This window comes from Tarenaya hassleriana, unplaced genomic scaffold, assembly GCF_000463585.1.
Source record: "Tarenaya hassleriana unplaced genomic scaffold, ASM46358v1 Cleome4, whole genome shotgun sequence".
NCBI lineage: Eukaryota > Viridiplantae > Streptophyta > Magnoliopsida > Brassicales > Cleomaceae > Tarenaya > Tarenaya hassleriana.
In genome coordinates, this window is record NW_010966881.1 from 1122986 (window position 1) to 1140895 (window position 17910).

Consider the following 17910-nt stretch of genomic DNA (forward strand, 5'->3'; position numbering starts at 1 on the left):
TCTGCGACGAGCTCTCAAGCTCACTTTTGTCAAGCCCAACCTTCCGAGTAACCGGTTCGGAGCTCCTGGTACTGTTTTCTATTTCATCTGAAGAGATAGATTGCTTTGCTCGGTCCTCTTGCCTCCTGATGATTTTGAAATGGTCATTCGCTTTTCGTTTTCTTGCGCGGATTTTATTTGGAGTCGTGTTCGATCCTTTTTGGATGCAACTTTGCCATGCTCAGTGGTTATCATTTGACAAGTTTTCTTGATCCCAATCAACACAAACTTACAATGCGTGTTTCTCTATCCTGAATTGTTTTGTTTCCCAGAGGTTTTGGACAGATTTAGCCGATGCAACCTGACAAAGGAGTATAGTGGCAAGAAAATCGGGTGGGTTGACCCGAGTCAAAGGAAGTACATTGCCAGGGAGGAGAAATGTGATGTGTTTTCTGGGAAATGGGTCTTTGATAATTCATCGTACCCGTTGCACAAGGAATCCGAGTGTCCGTACATGTCGGACCAGTTGGCATGCCAAAAGCATGGGAGATCAGATTTAGATTACCAGCACTGGAGATGGCAGCCTCATGCCTGCAACTTAAAGAGGTAATTCTGTTACTATTATCCACATCTTTTACCTCGTATGATTTTGTGTTGTAGCTACAGCTTAAAATTGGCAATCTAATCATACAACTATATCAGTTTTCAAGCTTCGGGCCTTATTGTTCGTTTAGGTTTAGTTGCTGCAGATCAAAGTTACCCCCTTAGGGAATAGAGAAGGCTGTGGACATGAGAAACATGGAATAGTTTCTTGTTTGCTATGATGATTTGACATAGCAGCATTGAGAATTTGAAGAGCTTTTTGTGTGAGAGTAGTAATGGCGTAATATCGGTTTGGTAGATGGAATGCGACAGAGATGTGGGAAAAGCTGAGAGGGAAGAGATTGATGTTTGTTGGAGACTCGCTGAACAGAGGCCAATGGATATCAATGGTTTGTCTGTTGCAGTCTGTGATTCCACCTGAGAAACAGTCCATGTCTCCCAATGCTCCTCTCACCATTTTCAGGGCGGAGGTATGGCGCTGGAAAGTTACAGTTTATCAGGTTCTTTTGATTGATAAGTGGATTTTGAGTAGATGCAGCTCGGTTTCTAATTGTCGCTGAAGGTAGTTTTTTTTTTTAACTTTTCTTTTTGTATCAACAATCCCATGATTGCAGTTCCGTTTTGAGCAGATGGATCCCTAGGGATTCAAGCTTTCCTAACTAAGTTAATGTATGATTTTTTTCTCTATTTTCAGAAAAGAGTATTGGTTTTCTTCTTTTGGGGATTAAATCTGTTTCGTTTTATTGGTTTTCTATCAACAATAATTTTTTAAAGTATTCTCTCATATTTTTTATACCGTGTTACCAATTTCAGAATCAACGATTTCCTGGCTTTCCAGTCCAACTCCTGCTAAATCATAATTTGAATTGTAGCTCAACCTTCTGAAGAACTCTGTTAACTGAGAATTGATTAATACACCCTGACAAGTGATTGCAAAGAACTTTTTATTCGGATTTGGTGACTGAAATTCTATCTTTGTTGAGATGATTACTGAGCCCGGCCTTTTTTTTTTCTTAATCTATTTTTATATGTTTTTTATTACTATGGCATATGTAGAACTTCAATGCCACGGTGGAATTTCTCTGGGCTCCGCTGCTTGTGGAATCGAATTCAGATGACCCTGTAAATCACAGACTGCCCGAGCGGATAATCCGGCCAGATTCAGTTCTTAAGCATTCGTCGCAGTGGCAGCATGCTGACATCCTAGTCTTCAACACCTACTTGTGGTGGAGGCAAGGTCCTGTCAAGATTCAGTAAGTATGATACCGTTTCTTAGTTGCAAATTACACCTTTTGGGCATATTGTGTTCACACTTTCAATACTCGATTTGATGCCACTATTCTAATCACAGATGGAGCAGTGAAGAAAATGGGTCATGCGAAGAGGTGGGCGGGCTTGAGGGCATGGAGATGGCAATGAGTGCTTGGGCAGATTGGGTGGCCAACAATGTTGATCCTCTCAAACAACGTGTTTTCTTCGTTACCATGTCTCCAACACATCTCTGGTAACAACTCTGACTTTATATAATGCATCTCCATCAAATGTATTAGATTTCAATGATTAAAAATGGGATTCAGATTTCGATGTTGCAAACTGTTGTTAATTAAAGGGTTCAGTGATTGGATTGCTTGTAGTTGAAGTTTATTGTTTAGATCTCTCGATCTACGCATCAGGCTTCAATTACAGGCATCTCACTTCCACTTTCAGACCATAAATACTATTTAAGAACCAAATTCTTGAGAAGTTTTTTATTCAAGCACAAAACTGAGATCAAACGAAAGGTTTGTATTTACAGCTGCAGTTGTTGCTTTCTCAAGTTTTCAGCATTTGAAATGCTTGAGATTGAAGTTTAGTGATATAAGGGCAATGCGTCCTTTGTGATTTCATCATGTAGTTTTTCAAAGGGTCTCCGAAAGTTCGGCACTTGAAGTTCATAAACCGTGACGAACTTTAACCCCTTTTCCATATGTATAAATAATTGGATGGCTTATGAACGCATATGATATGGATATGAGCAGGAGCCGAGAGTGGAAGGCAGAGAGCGAGGGGAACTGCTACGGAGAGAAGACTCCGATCGAGAAAGAGGGTTACTGGGGAAGTGGGTCGGACATTCCGACGATGAGGATGGTGGAGAGAATGATGAAGAGGTTGGGACCAAAGGTGACAGTTGTGAACATAACGCAGTTGTCGGAATACAGGAAAGACGGCCATCCCTCTGTCTACCGGAAATTCTGGGAGCCACTGAGCTCGGAGCGGCTGAAGAATCCGTCCTCTTTCTCAGATTGCATCCACTGGTGTTTGCCAGGGGTCCCTGATGTCTGGAACCAGCTCCTCTTCCATTTCTTAGTTTCAGACACTGTCATGCATTTGTAGTAATGTGGTAAATGTCGATTCCTTGTTGGCGAATCTCATTTTTTTTTTGTGAGGAGGTCGACAGACATGAATTTAACAATGTCAGAGAAAAAAAAAGCTCAGGAGATACAAATATATAAAAATTATTACCAGATTGTCTTTTTAAATTTAGGTTTTGATGTTTTTTAAGCCAAGGATTTGGTGAAATGATCAGTTTATATATGGGCCAACAAAAAAAAATACAATTATAATTGTTCGATCCTTGATAATAAACTTTATTTCGATACTTAAAATGAGCTATTGATTTTGAAAAGAAATAAGAATGCATTTCTGTTTAGTAAAAAAAAAAAAAAGCCGTTGCGAAATGTCATGCGATTTGGTGTAACGGAAGCTTTGAGGCTCCCACGCGCCTTGAATCTTATAAAAATGTATTTTGGTGAAAAACCGCAAAAACCGCTGGATTATAACCTAGCGATTTTTGCAACACGCGCTCAACGCGCTACGTCCGCGCGTGGGATTTACCAGCACAATTGGAGATGCGTTCTCTAACGCGCGGTGCGTGCAACTGGGCTTCTTCACGTGGGCCTTCATTTTAACATTAGGCCCATATCTGGTATGGCAGCAGGTCCATATGTAGATAATTTTTTTCTTCTCAATTTTAATAGAGGTAATATAATCAGACGAAAGAAACAAATTGTACGGTTATATAAATTTTATAATTATATAAAATTATACCGTTTATAAAATACCAAGCCATATAATTTACATTTTTTCCAGCTCCATTTCCAGTTTTTTATTTAATGCTAGATTTCTAAGTTATTATTATTATTCATTTTTTTCCATTTGTTCACATTATTTTTTTTAAAAAAATTCTTCTTTCTGTTCCTGTTTTGAATAATATAAAACCGTAATATTTTTTTACAAAACACGTGGCGAAGCGTGAGAAAATAGAGCGCACATGTTGCGACATAAGTTTTTCAAGTGTACCATCGTATGAGTAGCGGTTGGCGGTTCGGTTCTTAGTAACGGAACCATATCGAATCGAAAATTTTGGTTTATAAAATTTTTAAAAAACCAAATTTAAAAAAACTATTTTTTACAAAAACCGAAACCCAATAATATATGATACTATTTGTACCAAATAAATCATTTCTGAACCGATTCTTGAAACATCCACCCTACTAGATTAATATAGGGACGTCAAAACGAGCCGAACTCGCGAGCCAGCTCGAGGTTGGCTTCTTTTTTACCGAGCTGAACTAAGAATATCTGAACCCGAATAAAAAACGGGCTGAGTGAGCTAGCTCGCCACGAGCCGAGCCCAAACGAGCTAGCTCGGTCAGTCCGCGAACTGGCTTAAAAGAAATTAGAGTTTTCTACGTTGAAACTTGAAAGTGTTGATATTGATTGATATGATATTTTGATTTGGAGATAATTTTTTTTACATGATTAGGATTTGAAGATGATTTTTTATACATGGATTAAGATCTGATTATACATCGATAGATTAGAAACCGAAGATGATTTTTTGTACATAGATACATTACGATCTGAGCTATTTGGAGATGATTTTTTATACATGGATTGTGATTGTGAATATGGTTTTGTATAATTTGATATGATTTTTTTAGGTATTTAGAAAAATATGATATCGGTTCGCAAGTTAAGCGACTTGGGTTGAGACAGAAATTTTCTGATCCGAATAAAAACGGATTTAACGACATGGACTGAAAATGAACTGGCTGAGAACGAGGTGGTCCGATATGATCCGATGGCTTGTTTGACATCCTAGGCTCGTGGTGAGTAATTCTTGTTAGAAAACATCACCCAACCAAATTGAAAAAATCTTTGCGACGTCGTTTCGGTGGAGTCGAAGAATCCAGCCACACACGCACCACAATCACGTAAGCAAAAACCAATATTCAGTTGTGCTGCAAGAAAAACACTGAAAAACATGCCTTCACTTTCACTTCTCGTACATGACAATGAATGGACACTGCATCATCATCATCATCGTCAAAAGAGAACAGAGAGCTAAAATGAAGGGGGACCAAACTGCTCTTCCCTCTCAGCAAAAGACGCTGGCACATCTCAAGAAAAGAGGAAGAGACTGCCTCCATTTCACGAATATAAGAACGACCCAGCAGGGAAAGCCCGCAAAATGACACAATGACAATACTTGATAGTTGATATATATATATATATAGAGACGAGATGGTACAGAAACTAACGGTCTGACCGCCGCACCGCAAATGCAAAGCCATCATCTTCCAAGATTATTTATCATAATACATCACTGCTGCTGCTGCTACATCATCTCCCTGGCTGCACTGACTCATCTTGGAATGTTGAAGATTCTACATTTGGACAAATCCCAGGTCTTCAGAACTTCTACAGGATAGCAGAAGATGTTAGGGAGAAGCCACTCTCACCATAATGCATTTTATACTATCAGAACCCACGCAAAAAAAAAAAAAAAAAAAAAAAAAAACAGGACTATGATTATGTTATTCATTTAAAACTCAAACTATGCATTCCCATGAACCATAACCATCATTTTCTTCCCTAAACATTTGAACATCTTAGGCTCCCCCCACCAAGCTAGCAGTCATATGCGACAGAGAAAAGACATCTAAACCAAACCACAGTGACATAAGCCTAATAACATCACATCTCCCTGGCTACAATTGCGCTTTTAATAGTTCTGCCCAAGCCTTGTTTCCCTATCCTTCAGTAGCTACAAATTCTCTGCAGATATCTACTTCATTTCATAGTCCTACATGAATGATGAACGCACTACCTACCTTCAACTTCAAGTATCCAAGTCCAGTGACATATGATTGATAGAACTTAGGTACAAACCAATCCCAGTTCAGAATTGTCTAGCCATGGAAGAGAAAGAGAAACTCAACTACATTTCACACAATCAACTCAACATGGCCCCAAAAACTTCATTTCATTAAGATCTTAATAGTGAAAAACTCAGGTGCATGAAACAAATCTCTCTCTGTTAATTGGGTAGCTTGTCTGAACGATATGTCAATCATGTTATGTTTTCAGTGAGGCTTTGTAGATTATGATGTCAACGTAGGTTTCAAAATACATTCATGCTCATAAACAAACAATGACCTTTGGTAAAAAAAATGCTAGTGGAAAACAAGAATTACCTGATGATAGCACCAACAAAAGGGGGGGGGGGGGGAACAAAACCAATTTCATTGCTCGATTCTGGAAACCCTGTATCTCAACTTCCGATTCTCATTGTCCTGCAATAACAACATAATATGTCATATAAACAAATTCCTCGGTCCACTCTCAGATATCATAGCACAAAAACGGCCTTCCAAGTATCAAAAGAGAAGTACACTATCTGCAATATTCTAGACATTGAATAACCAAACATTCCCAGTTGATTTCTCATCTTTAAGAGATGTTCTACCTGCTCAAATACCCTGGTCGAGCTTTTCTCAACAAGGGAAGCTAAGCTCTCGATCTTAGCAAGCATCCTCTCGTACAATTCTTCCAATCCGCCTGTGTAATTAGAAGCTTCAGCTCCCATCATACGTCTCAAATTTCCCACCTGAAACCCTTCTGCTAAAGCATCGATTTCCTTCTGAGCCTTAGCCGCATGCTTCTTCGCACTTAACGTCCCTTCATCCTGGTCCTCGCTCATGGGCGAACTCCTCAGCTCGCAGTTCAGAAGCGGAAATGCCGAATTCGGGCTAAAAGTACCGTAATGTCCGCGGAAGGCCGGCCCGATGTTGACTATACCGATCGATCTCGGCTCGAACCGCTGATTCGAAGAGCAGAATTGGTAGGCGCGGTACTCGTGCGTGTGGATGAACTGGTCAGACGGCGGCGTAGTGAAGAGGAAGAAAACGCACGAGGCTATGTTTGCGGGGCTAGGGTTTTGCGAGTCCTCGATCGGGTGGGAATGTTGAGAAGAAAGAGATGACGTCACAGAAAATTCACGCATCGAGGGGCGGTTAGCGGTTTTCCGGCGAGCGGAGAACCAGCCGAGTATATGACCCGGCGCACCGACTCGGAGAGAGTCGATCCGGCGCGGATCAACTCGGCCAAGCGGATCATAGAAGGAGACGCTCATACCAGAACATATAAAACTTGTGACGGTGGCGACTAATTGAGAAGACGAAACGGCGGAGGAGGAACCCGATGCGAACGGTTCCGCCGGCGAGTCGTCGGAGAGATTAGAGGGGACGATGCGACTGACGTTTCCGAAGATTAAGCCGTCGACATCGCCGGGGAAGGAGGAGAGCCGTTGGATCAGTGAGGCCAATGTGGGACCAGAAATCGCGATTCTATCGAGAGGGAGGTCGTCCATGGCGAGAAACCAACTCGACGCAGTGAAGAAAAACCTAAGCAGTAAAATCACTCCGCAACTGAATGCCGGCGAATAATCTTTGGGCCCCACATTAGAACTGATATAATATTACCAGTCTGGACATTTAAGGCCTTACAAGTTTGGGCCTAATAGAAATGCCCATTTAAATTGGGCCTAACAATAGAGCCCATCCCAACGTCATGGCCATATGTTTTTTACCAAAGCGCGCTCACTTTATTATGCTCGTGGATTCTCCGTACTGCGATTTCTCCGACAGCGGTTGAAGTCAAAGAGGAGAGGGACGTTTATTCGTTCCCGCCGATTCGTGGAGAGTGCTTCGTCAATGGAGGAAGATGCCATAATATTCACTGAAACAGCCTCTTACCAAACCCTAGTCTCCATCAGAGCACTCATAATCAACCCACACACTTCCGACTCCGTAATATCGTCGGTGTTCGAATTCCTGACTCGTCTTCTTTCGCTCGGCGGCGACTCTGCGGTTGTCCGCCACGTCCTCAAGCTCCTCTCCGACCTCGCTTCCCGGCGCCAAGACTTCGCCCCTAGGGTCTTCGACTCCGTCCGTTCCAACTTGCTCCGCCTCCCAACCGCTGAGTCGCTCTCCGTGCTCGTGTCGATATCGGAGAGGATCCCTTCCCTCGGCCCGGCACTTTCCGAGATCGATGGCGAGGTGTTTGCGTCGATATGCCTCGGACAACAGCCTGTCTCCGATCGTTTGTGGCTGGGGAGAAACGCGGAGAGATTCAATGTGCCGTCGTCTCTGCTTTTGACCATGTTTCTAGGGTTTACCAAGGACCCATATCCGTTAATCAGGAAAGCAGCTCTAGACGGACTGGCTAACCTATGTAAGACTGGTGATATCGATCAAGGTCATGCCGTCGAAGGTTGCTATTCCCGTGCCACGGAGCTTCTGGGCGACGCAGAAGATAGCGTCAGGGCTTCTGCAGTTTGCGCTGTAAGCTGCTGATGGATGAACTTTTTTCTGCAGAAGGATTGTTACAAGCAGAAGTCGAATCATCTCTAATTGGTTTTTGGCAATTGTTTGAGTGCTCAGGTAGCCGAGTGGGGAAAACTGTTGATAGCATCCAAGGAAGAGATTGACAGAAGTGGGTGCACAGATGCTGTGGTTCTCCAGGTATGCAGCTCTCTATGGTTCATCCAACATGTAATTATCATTGTTCTAATGAGTTTCCGACAGAATGTGGGCATCATTCATAAACCAAACATATGTATGTTTGGAATGTGGGCATCATTCATAAACAAGTGGACGATAGAGATGTCCTCCAACTGAGTCACAGCCAGAGAAGATATTTTGCATTAGAATAGTCTGTTTGATGAAATCTACCCATTGAATCCACACTGATAGAAACAGATTCTAGTGACATTGACAGTTGCTTAAGGGTAGCTTGAGAGTACGGGATAGAGTTTTGATGATACCTGCAAAGGAAAATTGAGTAGCATGTAACTTTGTCTGCAGTGAAGTCTTTGCATGACTGAACTCAAGAAAAGCAATGTATTGTAACTACGTCTCACATTGGCTTATCTGTTCCATTGTCCTGCTCTCAGCTTTGCTCTATGATAAGAGATATGAGTGTAGAAGTGAGAACTGAGGCCTTTAAAGCGCTCGGAAAGATAGGAACTGCATCTGAAGGTGTCTTACTACAAACACTGTCTAAGAAAGTCCTCGGAGGCTCAAAACAGAAGAAACCACAAAATCATGGCTCCAATGAATTGCCTGAAGCCAGTGTTGCTGGTGCCGCTGGAGTTTTTATCCATGGTCTTGAAGACGAATTTTACGAGGTACCTGAGGCTACTTTTCTGTCCCATAAATGAAACGAAGTTCACTTGCATGCTTCTTAATTATGATACTTTGAGCTCACTCTGCAGGTACGAGAAGCAGCAGTTGAATCTTTGTGCTCCCTCTCGGTTCATTCTATCAAATTTTCCACTGAAGCTATGAACCGATTGATGGATATGCTATATGATGATAATATGGCTGTCAGATTAAAAACTTTAGAGACAATGCATCATATGGCAAATTTTGGCAAACTGGAGATGCACAACACTTACGTGACCGCTGTAAGTCTTCACCTACTCTTACCCTTCGGCTATTGTCATTGACCTGGCAGAGTTTAATAGGATGCAGATACAATACTTATGATGCTTTACATGCATGCATGATTTCTTTTTCCTTTTCCAAAAAACCATTGTATTGAAGTATTTATTGTTGCTTGATTTATGTAATCCAAGCAAAACTCTTTCTGCACATACAATGTATATTATAGGTCTTTGGCTGTGGTTCCAAGCAACTGTTTGCACTTAATGGAAATGGTAATTGGCCCCAGATCAAATATCTTATGAGACATCATTCCACATAACGGAGTAAACTCATGGTTTGCTTTTAGATTGGTGCTGTTTAGGTCTAGTTGAGTAATTTCTTTGCTAGAAGCTGATTTAGAAGGAACTATGTTTTTTACTTTGCAGTTTCTAGATGCTGTTGTTGATAGCTTTGAGAATATAAGATCTGTAGCAAGAAAAGTTCTCAAACTGGTAAAGCTACCTGATACTAAGCTGTTCAAACAATGCATTGAAGGCATCCTCAAAAGTTTAGAGATGTATCCACAGGTCAGTAGCTTTTCTGCTATTCCTCATGTTAGACTCAAGAGTATAAGGCCGATTAGCTTCTGGCTTTTCCATCAAGTCTTTTTTTTCTTATCCATTCTGAACCTCACTTTCCTTGCCGTTCCATTCTAGGACGAACCTGATGTCCTCTCTGCTCTGTTCCATATGGGTCAAAACCATGCAAATTTCTCAGCCAATGTGGTCAAGATAGTTAGTCAAGAAGTAAGCGAAACGAGTATTTCAATCTCTTCATGAAACTGATTGTTATAATAAGCATTGCTTTGCTAACCATTATTATTACTTCACGTAATCATTTGCTTCAGTTGGAAGCAGCTTCTTCAAATAAATCTGAATTCAGCGGCAGACGGGTAGCTGCTTTTCTGGTGCTGGGTATCTCGGCACCCCTCTCAAACAAAAAGAGCATCACTTCCATGTCGCCTCAGATATTTTCTTATTCTTTCGCAATGTTGGGGAGGTTTTCTCATGCACTCAGTGATGTGATGGACCAAGATACGCTTCTGGCTTACTTATCCCGGTGCAATCTTCTTTCTGGTTCTTCTGGAGCAGAGTTCGACAAAAAAGATATCTTCTTTCATGTGTATAAGCAGAATAATGCATATCTTTCGAGAAAGCCCTCCCTACTAACAAAGAATGATGCACCTGAGAGTGAAAGTGCGGCTTCAATATCACAAACGAAAGCGGAGAATTCAGATCCGGCAGTGAAGTCTATAAACCTTATTCTGTCAAAAATCAAGGTTGCGTGGTCTATATCACAGTCAGGATGCACGAACGAAGCACTCCGAGCATTGAGGTTATGCTGTCTGTTATCTATTGAATTTTCCGCTGTCAAGTAAACATTCTGTATCTTTCTTTTCCCCAGCATTTTTCTCATTTTTTATCCTTCTCCAGGGCATGCAAACGGGAGGTTTCCACTTTTACAACTGAATCTGCAGACTCTGCCAGTGTATTAGAATTTCTGCGTCAGTATATCACGGCGTTAAAACTTCTCATTAGGGTGTGGCCTTACTTTGAACACTCGAGAACACTTGGCCTGTGTAACTCTGTGAAAACAGAACTCCTGATGGGAAAACTGGAGGCAAAGCTGATGGAGATAATGTGTAGATCCGTAGACCTGTCTCCAACAGAGGAGTCACATGTCATGGAGCTCGTGATACTTTGTCACTTGCTAAAACTCTCTAAACTAGAGATCTGCTGCAGCCTGAGCACCATGGAAAAACTCTCTTCAGCAGTGGCTCGTTTAGAACTCCTACATGAACAGCAGGGCACCATACCATCAGATTTTCTCATTGAAACTACAAAGGCATTGAAAGGGATTGGCAGCTTTGGTGATGTAAGGGCGCTTGGTTTGAACAAGTTAATCAATTTCTTCTCCCTTGAGCAGATGACCATTTCGGGTGATCTCAGGTGGGTCAGTGCAGAACTGGAGGTTCCTGGTAATAGTCCTTACAATCCGATATCATTTGTGAATGGAATACCGGTGGCTATACCATGTGAGATCACTTTGCGAAACGTGTCAAGCGAGAGGCGGTTGTGGCTTAGGATAAGCAGAGGAGATGAGACCGCACAGTTTGTGTTCTTGGATCCGAGACTCTACAAGGGCGGTAATGGTAAGGAGGACAAAAGATTCAAGTATAGTGCAGTGGTTTATGGAAGCCCGAGGGCAGCGTGTTTGAAGCTGAGGATCTCTGTGGGGATGGAATCTGTTCCTGAAGAAGACGTATGTTTAGCGGAAAGGGGTCATAAACATCATCATCTGTCCTATCTGTGTAGTGAAAGAGAAGTCCACCTCTCTCTCGTTTCCAGAACGTGAGACCCTTAATAGAGTTTATATTATGATTGGCGTTCTGTTCTGACACCACCGGTTGCGAGTGAAATGCATCACCTCTGTTTTAAGTTACCATGCGAGAAGCATTGGATTCACCTTCCGGATGATCGAGGCCTCTCCATATTCCTGGAAGGGGGATGATGATGATGATGACAATTGATGACTCCAGCATTTTTGCAGCTGCTGCCTCCTTCGAATCCAATCTCCTTTTACGCTTCTTTCTGAGAGTGCCAAAAACAGAAGAAAAAAAGGAATAAATAGCATCATGCCCCCCTACACAGAAAAGGATCTTGTGTGTATGTGACATGTGTATATGTAAATGTAAAAGACCCCCAAAATGTTTTTTTTTTGTTTTTGTCTTTTTGGTGGGTTACTTAAATAGGTGTCTGGCTCTCTGGCTGCTGCTGGGGATACTTTAAATTCTCCGCTGCCTTTGATCTGTCCTTCGTTGAAGCTACACTTCATTTGATAGGACATCAAGAAAGCTTACCAGTCCAGAAGTAGTTCTGTCCTGTATCATCCACTGAGATAAACCATAATCTTCAAACATCCAAAGTACAACACCAACCCCCACAACAACAAAAAATTAAACACGAGAAAAAGGGTACCTGATTGATTCTGGCACATGGTGGAATCTAAGTTAAAGTATGTTAATCCAGTTCGGATACAACAAAAAAAAAATACCCTTATGTTATGATATGGGCCTAGAGATGAACCACGCCACTGTACCGTTGCATGCGTAGGCTTGGAGGCTCTTGAAGGATCACAGAGAACCACTCATCCAATCTGTGATGCTACAGAAAAATTTCCAAAGCAGCATTATCAAGAACACAAGCAGAACAGGCTGGCACATTCCAATCACATTTAGCAAAAAATATGTGCAGCATAACTGAAATGACACGGTATTTGACCGATAATAACTGATCCGTTTACACAACTAGATCACGTAACTTCATTACAGAAGAGACAGCAAGGGAACAAGACACCACTACCATACATGCCCAGGCAATAAGAAGGCTATGAGAAGAGAATGCGAAACCAATGAGATTTTCATTTCCAGCCGACCCTCTTACAGTAAATGGAATCCTACAATATTTTCTTTCTGGTATTTGAAGGAGGAACTACAGGTATCTATTGGCCGAAGGAGGTTATCCAGAACATAACTACGAGGTCCAACCATTACCACCACTGGTGAACAAGTACTCCACTTTGTCTAAGAGAAGTGAAGAGCTCCAGGCATTGGTCATAAGTCTTATCGTACTTTGTGCTCCTTTGACCAGGACAACATCTCTGCCACCTGTTATAGTGACATTCAAGAAACAGCTCATCAATCAAACATATTGCTCCGGTCTCAACCAATCTTGGTATTAGATCAAATTCAGTTCCTTCAACGTCCATCTTCATCACGACAAAGTCTCTCTCTCTCACCACGCTCTTCAACCACTCCGCGAAATCAAAACCTTGAATCAAATCCACCTCCCCATTGAAACCATCTCCAGAGGTTGACGAGGATTGAACCGGCTGGATTCTCCCCATTCCCCTGCCTCTCGCTTTCACTTCCTTCCCCGGGTCATGATTAATCTCAAATGTCAACGTCTCATTCCTCACCCACGCTGCATATGGCAACAGCTGAACCTTTTTCTTCACCTTATACTCTTCATGGAAAGTTTTGTCTGCTTCTATGGCAAAGACATCAAAGGTTTTGTTCTGCTTCGGGTACTCTTTGCGGAACCAACTTCCGATGCTAGACCCATAACTTCGTGCACCGACATCAACATATACATATCTACTCTTGAAACTTATATCTACAATGGAAGGAAGATACTTTATGTTCTTTATGTTCCTCTTCAGCGTGATCCATGGCTTGAGAGGCTCCTCCGTAATAAGTGGCTCTGCATTTCGGATCAAATCTTTTTTGTACCCAGAAACCGAACAACTAATATCAAACGAATTCTTCCGGTGATGACCACCCATCTCGGCATGTTTCTGAATAACAATTTCTCTTATATGAGGCATCGAAGAATCAAAACCTTCTAAATCACGCATCTTCACTAGTTTGCAAGAATTAAACAAATCAAGGAATGAATTGAAACTGTACGTATCTGTAGCCCCCACATGAACCACCGCAAACCCTTCGGGCTTCAGGGTCCGGACCATCTCCTCCGCAAAAGCCAACTGCTTCAGCGACTTCTCGAGCCGACCACCACCGGAGAACACAAAGTCGAATGTGTTATCGTCGAAGGGTATCGCATGTCCCTCGCCTCTTATCACCAGCGGCCGCGATGCTTTCTTCGAAATCCCGACCGAATCCTTTACTCCGATTTCCCTCAAGGCGAAAACCTCTTGCCCAACCGCTGTTTCTACACACAGCGAATTCGAATCCGGCGAGAGGTAACCATCAGCAATCAGATCCTGAAAGATGGAGGAGTAAAATTGAACGGCCTTGACCCAATCCTTGCTGGTGTACAGATCATGGTCCGGGGACCCGACAGGCGTAGATCTGACGGCGCCGTTGCCGACTATAGCAGAAACGCCGACTTCGGCGCCGGCCATGACAAAGTTGAGATTCTCGGGGAGAGAAAAGAAACAGAAGTCCCCGCGATTGCATGATTCTCCGGCGATGGTGACGACGTAAGCAAATCGAACGACGATGATCACAACGCCGAATAGAAGAACCCGCGCCATGATATTCCGTAAGAAGCTCGTCTTCCCAGTCGGAGGCTCCATAATATCTCACTGTAGAAACTCCTTTACAGCAACAGCAACAACAACAAACCACAAAAGAAAGAACGAAAGAATAGCTCGATGTTCGTTTACTGGATCAATTTTCAACCCAAAAGAGAGAGAGAGACCCTGAATCTAAGGAGGTGGAACGAGATTAGCGGGAGCAAAAGCGGGCAGCTGTGTGATTAGCTCCGATTAGGATTCGAGGAAAAGAGGAAAAGTTGCAGATCGGAGGAGTGCTAAAGGCAAAACTGGCAAAGGAACGCATGGTCTGTGAAGCTCCAATAACCAAAAAGGCGACGGCGAGGGTTTCTCCGGCGGCTATACCACGGAGGAGAGAGGGAGACTCATGGATGGATTCTAGAGTGAGAAAGCAACGGTTACGAGAGAGAGAGGGGATAAGAAGCGGGGCGAACGCGGTGACGATCTCCCCACGCGGACGAAGCTTCAATATCAGGCATAGGTTTTATAGTTATTTTCCGACATTGCCACGCTGGCTTTCTCTCGAAGCGTTGCTAATTGGTTGTCATTAACCAAATCTTAATTCAGACTCCCCGTATTGATTCGATACCTTAATTAATGATCTCCAAACTCTTTAACTATTTTAGGAAATTCAAGGTTATATTTTTGGTGGATCCGATGTCATTAACTGGGGATTCTTCTACTCTGGATGCGGACGAATATATTGATGGAAATCTAAATCAGAAATGGAAAAATGAGGGCATGAGATATTTGGGCTGAAATATTCCAAAAAAAAAAAGAAACATGAATGAACGCGTGAACGTACCGAACCGAGCGCCGCGGCAGCCGTTACAACTTGTGATTTGCGAGTAAGTGAAGTCGCTGTCGCCAAGTCGGCATGACAGATGGAAGAGTGGACCACGCTTTCTTTTTCTTTTTTTTTATAGTAACTGAACAATTTAATTGATCCAACAAAATGATACGTTAGCATCGTATCAGAATTTGATTATTAGTTATAATCATACCGCATTTAGTATAAAAATTGAACGAATATATTGTTTTAAAATTAAACTCTAACGGAACTAAATTAAAAAAATAACTAGAAAAACTGAATTGGATTCACCATTAAAAAAAATCGAATAGTAATAATTGAATCCGACTAATACGGAACCAAAACCCAAAATGTATAAAAAAAAATGATTCTTTTCAAGGGAACGAAAAAAGCTTACATGAAAGAGGAATAGTACAGCATCGTAAAGGGGGGAGAAGTGGTTCGCCTGCCTCTATACACACCTCAATCCAACACGACGTCGTCCTTTAGCCTGTGACGATCATTCACATGATAAACGACGTCGTCCTTCTTTTGCTCGTTTGCGTATAGGATTGGAATTCACCAGTAGTCATTACAAGAACAAAACCCTTGTCGAAAACAGTGAAACCTGTTGTTGTCTCTGACCACAATCTCCCTTCCCGTGATCTTGGAAATCAGCTTCATCGCCTCGTGACAGTCTCCACATACCCTCAGATTCTTCACCACCCGAATCACATCCTCTTCACTCTTACTCATCATCAGCCCATACGCCACCGCCAGCTTCTCGCTGTGGCACCTCACTGCCCTCTCCTTCTCTTCCTCTTCCACATCGAACATCACTCCCTCCGTTTTCGCAACAAACCCCATCTTCCTCATCTCGTTTCCCAATTCCTCCAGCTTCCCGTAAATTCTTTCGATCTGCGGGTGAGATCTGTCGTCCACTAGAAACTCGTGGACCGTTCCTTCCAATTCGATCCAACTGCACCCGGGAATCTTCTTCATGCCTTTCTCATTCATCACTTCTCTTACCTCTGCCGCCTCGTCCCATCTCCCGCTTCCCGAGTATATATTCGACAGCTGCACGTAGTTCCCTGAATTCCAAGGTTCCAACTTTACGAGTTCTTTAAGAACCCTTTCCGCCAATCTCATCTCTTTGTGAAGCCGGCATCCGCTTAGCAATGCTCCCCACACTACTGCGTTTGGTTTCAACGGCATGTCATTGATCATGTTATAAGCTTCGTCTAGCAGTCCAGCTCGTCCGAGGATATCGACCATGCACCCGTAATGCTCAATCTTGTGTTCCAATGAGAAAATCCGGCTCATTCCGTCGAAAAATCTCCTCCCGTCTCCGACCAGACCTGCATGAGCGCACCCGCACAGAAGGCCCAGGAACGTGTTCCCGTCTGGTCTGATCCCTAACTTCTCCGTCTGACCAAAGACAGCGAACGAGAGCTCGACGTGGCCGTTCTTGGCTAGTCCAGTAATTGTAGCGTTCATAACCACCCTGTCTTTCTCCTCCATTGCTCTAAAAACTTCGAAACCTCGGGCCATAGTCCCACACTTCGCATACATATCGATAAGAGCAGTGCCCATGACCGGATTCGTCAAGAACTCACGCCTATCGATCAAATTACTTCCCCACTCACCCAATTCAAGGGCTCCTAGACTCGCGCAGGAAGAAAGAAACCCGACGATGGAATAGCGATCGGGTTTCAGATTTTTCCGTAACATCCGGAAGAATAACTCTGTAGCCTCTCTCGGAAGGCTATTAGAGGCATAACCCTGAATCATACTACTCCAAGTGACGATATCTTTCTCGGGCATTGCCTCGAAAACAGAACGAGCTTTCTCCATATTCCCGCACTTTGCGTAGAAGTCGACTAAAGATGTCGAGAGGAATGAGTTTCTGTACATCCCGATCTCCTCCATGACGTACTGATCAATCCACTCGCCGCTGCTCAGATCCCCTAACTGAGCACAAGCAGACAAAATTCGAACGACCAGGTAACTGTCTGGTCTCACACCCATCCCCAGCAGCTTCTTAAACACATCGACAGCTTCCCTGTGCTTGCCGGCGGAGATATACCCACTTATGATCGCCGTCCAGGAAACAACGTTTCTCTCGGGAATATCGTCGAACACCTTGATGGCGTCGTCGAGACGGCCACATCTTGCGTAGAGGGAGAGGAGGCTGGTCTGGGAGAAGACATCGCGACCAAAGCCCGATTTGAGAAGGAGGGAGTGAAGGTGGGAAGCGAGGTCGAGGTTGGGGAGCATGGAGCAGGCCTTGAGGAGGAAAGGGAAGGTGAAAGAATCGGGAGAGAGGCCATTGGAGCGCATGGAGAGGAAGAGATGGACGGATTCATGGAAGAGATTGTTAGAGACGAAGCCGCGGAGGAGGGTGTTGAAGAGGAAAATGTTGGGTTGATGAGTAGTGTGAGAGAAGATGAGGTGGGAGTAGAAGGTGAGGCCGAGGCGGAGAGTTCGCTTCAGGAGGAGGTTGAGGATGTAAGTGTCGTCGTGGAGGTTGTGGCGGATGACGGCCGCGTGGATCTGCTTCAGGTGTTTTCCGGTGCCGGAGATGCCGTCGTTGAGGATCAGGGTTTTGATCCGATGGGCTTTTGCGTTCATGGCTGCCTCCCCTTCATTCCC

At 43.3% G+C, this 17910-nt stretch overlaps 5 protein-coding genes and 1 long non-coding RNA gene across 6 annotated transcripts in view; 2 read left to right on the plus strand and 4 right to left on the minus strand.

Moving 5' to 3' along the window:
• The window catches only part of LOC104823302 (protein trichome birefringence-like 35), a 3313-nt gene extending 227 nt beyond the window's left edge, over positions 1-3086 (plus strand). The window contains 6 exon segments of the mRNA XM_010554821.1: positions 1-68; positions 312-585; positions 881-1052; positions 1639-1835; positions 1934-2086; positions 2601-3086. The exon segment at positions 1-68 is cut by the window's left edge and continues 23 nt beyond it. Of these exon segments, the coding sequence (XP_010553123.1) occupies positions 1-68; positions 312-585; positions 881-1052; positions 1639-1835; positions 1934-2086; positions 2601-2955 (1219 nt within the window). The 3' untranslated portion in view covers positions 2956-3086.
• A 1780-nt stretch (positions 3087-4866) lies between these two features.
• LOC104823306 lies at positions 4867-7377 on the minus strand. The gene is made up of 3 exons (XM_010554824.2): positions 6374-7377; positions 6102-6200; positions 4867-5325 (listed from the first exon to the last, which is right to left on the minus strand). The coding sequence occupies exons 1-2, from the start codon at positions 7274-7276 to the stop codon at positions 6150-6152; spliced, it is 954 nt and encodes a 317-aa protein (XP_010553126.1). The 5' UTR covers positions 7277-7377; the 3' UTR covers positions 4867-5325; positions 6102-6149.
• A 90-nt stretch (positions 7378-7467) lies between these two features.
• On the plus strand, positions 7468-12262 carry LOC104823304 (protein SIEL). The gene is made up of 8 exons (XM_010554822.2): positions 7468-8249; positions 8349-8429; positions 8861-9094; positions 9182-9373; positions 9779-9919; positions 10049-10138; positions 10240-10727; positions 10826-12262. Exons 1-8 carry the CDS (start codon positions 7485-7487, stop codon positions 11745-11747), a joined length of 2913 nt encoding a protein of 970 aa, XP_010553124.1. The 5' UTR covers positions 7468-7484; the 3' UTR covers positions 11748-12262.
• LOC104823303 lies at positions 8564-8954 on the minus strand. The gene is made up of 2 exons (XR_773326.1): positions 8828-8954; positions 8564-8731 (listed from the first exon to the last, which is right to left on the minus strand). It is a non-coding gene; the product is annotated as an uncharacterized LOC104823303 (long non-coding RNA).
• A 386-nt stretch (positions 12263-12648) lies between the features above and the next one.
• Positions 12649-14957, minus strand: LOC104823307. The gene has a single exon (XM_010554825.2). The coding sequence runs from the start codon at positions 14487-14489 to the stop codon at positions 12942-12944; it is 1548 nt and encodes a 515-aa protein (XP_010553127.1). The 5' UTR covers positions 14490-14957; the 3' UTR covers positions 12649-12941.
• A 615-nt stretch (positions 14958-15572) lies between these two features.
• Positions 15573-17910, minus strand: LOC104823309 (putative pentatricopeptide repeat-containing protein At3g08820). Its single transcript, XM_010554831.2, has one exon. It carries the CDS (start codon positions 17887-17889, stop codon positions 15838-15840), a length of 2052 nt encoding a protein of 683 aa, XP_010553133.1. The 5' UTR covers positions 17890-17910; the 3' UTR covers positions 15573-15837.